At 37.7% G+C, this 7,368-nt stretch overlaps 1 protein-coding gene across 1 annotated transcript; it reads right to left on the reverse strand.

Moving 5' to 3' along the window:
- Positions 1 to 894: 894 nt before the first annotated feature.
- Positions 895 to 4,107, reverse strand: LOC121416032 (trans-L-3-hydroxyproline dehydratase-like). Its single transcript, XM_041609474.1, has 3 exons — positions 3,564 to 4,107; positions 2,539 to 2,834; positions 895 to 2,189 (listed from the first exon to the last, which is right to left on the reverse strand). Exons 1-3 carry the CDS (start codon positions 4,042 to 4,044, stop codon positions 1,929 to 1,931), a joined length of 1,038 nt encoding a protein of 345 aa, XP_041465408.1. The 5' UTR covers positions 4,045 to 4,107; the 3' UTR covers positions 895 to 1,928.
- Between the last annotated feature and the right edge of the window lie 3,261 nt (positions 4,108 to 7,368).

Consider the following 7,368-nt stretch of genomic DNA (forward strand, 5'->3'; position numbering starts at 1 on the left):
CTTGGACCTTGGGCAAATGCAGGCTTGTATAGATCAGGGGGTGGGGGCACAAAAAATTGGTTTGTTTCATCATTTGGAGGTCCTCCACAAAATTCCAATGGGCTATAGAAAGAACAAAATTACACAGGGATGTCTAATGCACATTCCTTGTTAAGAACTAGGGATGGGGTGTGTGTTGGAGGGGGAAGGGAGATGTGCCCCTTAAATTACCCCTGGATCCATGTCTGAACTGAGGTTACAGTAGAATGTATTACTGATGTTTTTCAGGCGAGTAATTAGGCCAAAGTACACATGAATCGTGACTTATTTGTATAGTTGCATGGAGTTCTTGATACACTGAGGCTCCGTATCACAACACCTTCCTTGCCCTGTTCACACTTTTAAGTCACTGAAATAATTCGATTGATTGGCAGTGAACAAATCTATCACAGAATATACATTTTAGAGAATTCGTAGATAAACTTAATGAAAAGGGGTCGTAGAAATGCATGAATCTATTAATATTGATGGGTATACCGATTAAGGAAAATATATTTTTGAATTATAATCATCATTTTTGTTATTATGAGATCTTAATCTGTCTGTCTATGCTAATTGTCTTTGCAGCAGGCACCGGGAGGGGGGGGGAGGTGCAGGGAGTTCATGCCCCATATGAATGTGAAAATAACGAATACCCCGTTATGTGTCCAGCTTCAGAATGATGTGAAAATAATATTGTGAATACCTGGTTTCTTTATCCTTAAGTAAAAGTTTAAAAAGATCCCCCAGGGAACTGAATTATTGCTGGCCCACAAACTTTATCTGAAATTCTGGGGAGCGAGATGTTGGAAAGACCTATGATATGACAAGAGATCATTAAAACTAACACAGAACTACTCATAATATAGCACAAAGTACAGTTCTGCAACATGGATGGTTATATTTATCATCAAAACAAATAAAATACAATACAATGAAAAACAATTCCCATTTTAAAGGAAGCCAGTTGATTTTTTTTGCATGATTATAAGCAACAGATATAAACACGATAGTTTGGACGACGGATGGCGAACTCCTTTCGCTACAAGCCATCATTAATAATGATGTGATTCAGGGATCTTTAGGACCTTCACATCTTAGTTTGGATATAAGTGACCTAAATTATATCAGTAGTATATCAAATTCAATATTACATGCACATCATATTCATTTTATATCTGGAAATAATACACAGAATATGTTTCATGGCAATATATATTGCAATATGTTTTTAGCGCCTCTAAATATCCACTATTATTATTATTGTTATATATTTTCAATTGGATTAACATAAGAATATATCAAGAAGAACCATGTTGATTGGATATCAGAAAAAAGGTACTTCACAGTTAAATTGGACTGCAACTCTTGTATTAAAGACACCGGATTAATTCACTTCAATCCTAGACAGGTCTATACTTTGAAACAAATCGAATTTCAAATCAAATCAGTGATACCTCCCGATCATCCAAGCACAACGTATATTACTACTGCACAGATCACGTTAATGTTAACATTTGGGGGAAGAAAATAAATCTTTCAAGACATTATCTGTTCGTGACTTTCATTAAATTGACAACCATTGCACATAAAAAAAAATAATTCGGTAGTTTGGGTATGTAAATAGGCAATAGCAAGTTTTTTGCAACCACTAAGAAGACGCTTTCTGGAACAGTGAAAATCTATTGAAAATGACCGTTAATTGGTGAACCAGGATAGCTGACCATTCTAAGATTAAGGATCTGACAAAAACGTGCAAATAAGTCGTTTGTCCAGAGTCCAGGACGACACTGCATTCACCGATTTTCGACAAGGGCTGCTTTGCCACGAAGGGCTTTTGGCAATAGCTTCTCTACGTTCCAGAAATCGTTTATGTAGTGTTGTGAAAATCCCTAATACTTCAGTGGACTTCAATCAACCATGAAACCTTTGCCCATCTCGTCGTTCTCTTCAAAGAAGAACGTATTTTGTCCAATGTAATGACCTCTTCCAGAAACCTCGATTCGGACGGCATCTCTATCTCCCACTTTGGTTGTCTCCACGGCCTTGGCGATGAAGGAGGATCCCCAGCGGCTCTTGTAGTACCTTGGTTGATTGAGATCAGTCAATCCTTTCTGGTATTGCATGGCGACTCGAGACACCGTCCCAGATCCACATGGGGCTCGAGCAATCTAATCAGTGAGATAATGAGAGGGGATAAATATATAGCAGAAGATTAGATATATCATCTATATTATGGACAAAACTGTCACGGTAGCCAAAACTTTGCACAAAGTCTATGCATATCCAGGGGTGACGACAGGGTATTATTTCTTATTATCATGTTCGACCTAATCAGAGGTACAGAGCTCGAGGATATCAACATCTCTTTTCGATGCTATCTTCCATTTCCTTTCTTTAAAAAAAATCTTTATGCCTTTTTTGTCCAACTTAGAAACTTCCAGTGGCGACTGTATGGGTGGAAGCAGAAGGAGAAAGAGAAGGGATGAGGTGGGAACGGCTACGAAAAATAAGGCTTACCATGCCCTGATCACCGTAAACCAGCAAGTTGTAAGTGGTGTCCGTATCGGGTGTTTCTTTGCCGTCCGTTAAAATAGTCCCGACGATGCAGTTTATATCCGGGTTCTCTGGGTGCTGTACTGAAATCGCATCATTTGTTGCCTTGGTGATAGCTATCCCGGCATCCTTGAGGTCTCTAAGAGGCGACTTAACAATGTCCAATCCAAGCTGGCTGGTGGAGACAAGAACATAGAAGACACCACCAAAGCTGACGTCTACTTTGACCTTTCCGAACCCAGGAACCTCTATCTCAGCATCTATTGAGAGTATTAATCGATGATGAACGATGTTTAAGCTTTATCAAAAATATCCATTATTTTTACCTTGCTTTATCTTTAACATTTTCTTCAATAGATATAAGAATAGATTCTGTTCAATAATCACTTGTTGATAATAATGAAATACATGTAAGTGAGATCATCTCTGGCTCGTCGGAAGAAATTTTGAAGTGTTATGATTCGGGGATATTCAAGAGAGATGGGTTTTTTCGGATGCTCAAAGAGCCGAAAACTTGTAGTTGGTATTGTAAAGACAAGTCTAATTAGTTTATTTTTTTACAGATAGTCTTCTGATAGCCTCCACAATTAAAGTTTGATATCACCAGAGTTAAATGTCATTTAAACAAATTTCGAATTTAGTAGCAATCACGCAGTTGTTGCAGATCACATGAATTCATTATTACTTCTTTCATGTATTTTGATCGTACAAAAAAAATAAATCTTCGGCATAGTTCATGTTTGATAAAGGGTGGGTCCCATGAAAGAGCCTTGTGGAACACCACTATGTTATCTTCATAATACTTGATATTATTGATATTTTATATATAAAGATTGTGCCCGGTGTCAAATCAATAAACATGTGCAAAACGTGAAGATTACAATCTCAACGTGACTTATTTTTATGGGTAATAAAACTTCAACTTGTACATGTTTTAGTAATCTTTTGGTTGGAAAATGTAAAATAACGATGTTCATAAAAAGTCCTACCCTTTTCCCACAAAAAGGCGGGAACGCTGGTGAATCTTGTTCTGCCCGTTGTTTTCGTCTCTTCGTTGTATTCCACATAAGCTTTCAGTAGACCGCAAGGCAGTTGGATGTTCAGCTGTGTCTCAGGGGACGTCTTTTCGACCAAGCCAGAATCGACGGTATATCTGGCAAGACCAATGGTGGCGTGACCGCACATGAAATTGTACCCTTCTGCGTTAAGGTAGCACGCTCCAATGTGTGCCTCAGGGTTGTCTGGCTTGATGGGGATGGCTCCCCACATGTCGTAGTGACCCCTTGGCTCAAGGATGATGGCCCTTCGGATGTGATCCAAGTGATCCCGAGTGAAGCGATACCTCTCCAGGAGGGTGTCACCCTTCATTTCAGGATAACCAGAGACAACAATCCGCAGAGGATCTCCACCAACGTTCATCTCCATTGTGTGGATCTTAAACGGACTCTTGGCGATCACTGCATCAACCATGTTGCGAAGTCTTTGTTAACAACAATTTGAACTTGTTTGCATTAAATGATCGATTGTGGTTCTGACAGTTAACAACATGCAGTTTCTGTGTAGGCCTTTTCCCTGAAAGAGATCAATGACTGATGATGATTTGCATTTGAAAAATAAAAATCTGGAAATACAACTATTTGCCAAGTTACATACGCCAATTATTAATTAGTTTTCTCGTACGTCGAATGACAAACTCGTTGAAATTAAGGAATTAAGGTCGCTATAAATATTGTGTGAAAGATCACTGTATGTCACTGGACTGCTTGGAATATTTTGAGTAGCCCAATCCTATTCGTGTGACAGATTGTTCAAAGCGAAGCTAAGCCTCTTTTCTTGTAAGGTCTTTCCACTTTTTTTCAGATAGCCTGGTCCAGCGTGTACAGAATGTGCACAATCCCGGACCAGTGACGTAATGACCCAACAATAAAGGAGTCAGACCAGGGGTGGATCCAGGATTTTCTAAGGAGGGGGGGGGGACATTTTCCAGAAGAAAATTTGACAAGCAAGAAAAAAAAAAGATTTTCAATAAAAAAAAATCATGATTTTTCGTCCATGAAAAAAAATTAGTAGTATTAGTAGTAGTGTAGTAGTAGTAGTAGTCGTAGTATAGGCTGATTTACCCAGGGAAGCCACTTCAATTCCGAAAACTGTTCTCCCAGTGGGCCCTGCTATTATTATATATTACCCTGGCTTTGCTGGGCTGCCTAGGCGCTCAAAGCATTCAAAGAATTTCATCCTATCGGGTACCCATTCACCTCACCTGGGTCGAATTCACAAGCAAAATCTTCTGTTTTAACGGCAGTTTTACATTACAAATTAAATCCCCCCCTCCCTGGATCAGCCAGTGAGTAAGACATGCAAAATTCCTTTGAACAGGGTTCAAAGCTAGCAGAAAGTTTGTCGGCATGCACTTTGCTCAACATCCATGCAAATGTGTAGACAAAAGATTCCCGCATGATTCTGTACCTATCATAGCAAAAGGAATGTGCTAGAATTGTGATGATGATTGCTTTTTCGCTACATCTTGGTCTGATGATTTGTGCAGTGCATAATTTAAAGGCATGCGAAAAGAAATTATGCAATTGTCCTGAAATGTGACTATAATTGACTAGACTGGGCATGTGCTGGCACTCCCCTGACAAATACAATAATGAATAACAATATTCCACCGGCCACATTTGAAATTTTCATTCGCCGCATACGATCGGAAAAGTGTTAAAATCTGGTTTCAGTAAAGGTCAAATTCTTACATTTTTTCATAAATTAAAGATTACTTAATACAATCTGACCAAATTTCTCGGCGCAATATTGCTTAGTTATTTATGTCTTTTTTTATATTCCAGTTTCTTTATTGATATAAAAGATGGAATATGGATTCAAATTAATATTCGCATAGATTTACTCCTCGGATTTCCCCCATAGAAACTATAGCGGTTTCGAACGGCGGACATCAAAAAGGTACTTACAGCTGCACTTTGTTTTGTGCTCCTTTAGAAATGAACAGGTGCTTGAATAAATTTGTTGCCCAGTCATAGAAACTTCTTGATACAACATTGCAAAATGAGAAGGTGAACTATGTTGGAATAAAAAATCTTAACTTGGCTATCATGAAATATAATGAATTATAATATATCACACGCAAGAGGGAAGTATAGCCTTTGTTTTGCAACCAATTGCCAATTTTGATTGGTCACGCATGAATGATTACGAATCATAATACACAAAAATGCACATTTTCAGACCTTGCATGAGTGATAAGTTAAGTATAGCACACAATATTTCCCTGATCATGAATTATTTCCCTTGTTTCGAGAGACGAGATTATATATGCTTTCATTTGATATGCAATTCTTGAGTATATCAATCGTTATTACGTATTTTGCAAACGATTGTAGACGAACCCCATCTGACTGCTCTTAACTAATTGAATTTTTGTAAAGGAGTTCAAAATAGATTAATTTTCCTATTTCATTTCCTGTCAAAATGAATATAAAAATGAGAAAAAGTAACTATAGCCTCTGTTTTGCACATTAAAAAAATAGTGATCAGTCATGCATGAACGATTATGAATCATTAAACTCGACAATGCATATTTCCAGACCTAACCTTGTTGTGATTATTGAAGTGTCGCCCACAACGCTTCACTGAGAATCTGTCATGTTTTTTCCCCAAGAGATCATGATATGTGTTTCAATTGGTTATTCATAATATTTCAGTCGATATGACGGATTTCGCAAATGATTTTAAACGAATGCATGTCTGACTGCTGTTACCTCATTGACTTTTTTACAGGGGCATAAATGTACAGGGGTGTATAGAATTGGATTAATTTTTCGTACTCCATTTCCTGTCAAAATAAATAAAACAGATGAAAAGAATCAGAATGCTATATGAAATGAAAGTATAAATGTATATCATCTCATCTGTCAGAAAAGTCATAACCATTGAAGCATCAATGATCACAGAAAGATATTGAAATATGCATTATAACACTTAATAAATCGTAATCATTTATGCATGATCGAACAAAGGCTATGCTTTTCTCTTTCATATGATATGTAATTCACTAGTTTTTAAGAAAGCCAGGTTTTGAGTTTTGACTTTCAGCATAGTTTATCCACTAAATTTTACAGTGTTTTTATTGTAAAGTGTACAATCAATTCCTGTGTACAATGTATATGGGCCAAATTTCTGAAAAAACGAGCGAAGCAAGCGAGTTGAAAAACTTTTTACTATAAGAATAAAATTTTGTAGTAGATTTTTTTATAACGTGGTATTCAGAAAATAGTCAATATTTCACCCTCTTCTCTTTCCCTTTTTTCTGCCGTGGACATTCTTTAAGCCCCCACCCTATTTGTACGCCCATGGAGAGATTCTCTTTTCTCCCTCCATGGAAAACAAGTGTCCCAGAAATAACATTGAGTAGTTTTCGCTTTTACTACGGGGAAACTCTCTACAACGCATCGATTCCTTTGAAAATGCAATCACAATGGCAGGGGCGAATCCAAGGGGGGGGGGGGCACAGGGGGCGCCCTGTGCCCCCCTTGAGAAGCAAAATTAAAATTTGTAATGTAAAAATGCCATTAAAACAGTGATCTGTCCCCTCTTTTGAAAAATCGAAGACCTTTTTTTTTTGCTTGTCAATTTTTTCGGGTACGAAATAATTTTAATTTGTGGCTTGTCAAAATTTTCCTCCGAAAAATTTACTCCCTCTTTTGGAAAATCCTGGATCCGCCCCTGCAATGGAGAGCTGAGAGGCTTTTGTCGAATAGACCATTTCGTAGTTACTTCATG

The sequence above is a fragment of the Lytechinus variegatus genome, chromosome 1 (assembly GCF_018143015.1).
Source record: "Lytechinus variegatus isolate NC3 chromosome 1, Lvar_3.0, whole genome shotgun sequence".
NCBI classification, from domain to species: Eukaryota; Metazoa; Echinodermata; class Echinoidea; order Temnopleuroida; family Toxopneustidae; genus Lytechinus; species Lytechinus variegatus.

Coding starts and splice junctions, on each gene's coding strand:
- LOC121416032 (XM_041609474.1), bottom strand. CDS start 4,044: ATGGTTGATGCAGTGATCGCCAAGAGTCCGTTTAAGATCCACACAATG. Junction 2,835..3,563: donor CGCCTTTTTGTGGGAAAAGG/GTAGGACTTTTT, acceptor TACTCTCAATAG/ATGCTGAGATAGAGGTTCCT. Junction 2,190..2,538: donor TTTACGGTGATCAGGGCATG/GTAAGCCTTATT, acceptor CTCACTGATTAG/ATTGCTCGAGCCCCATGTGG.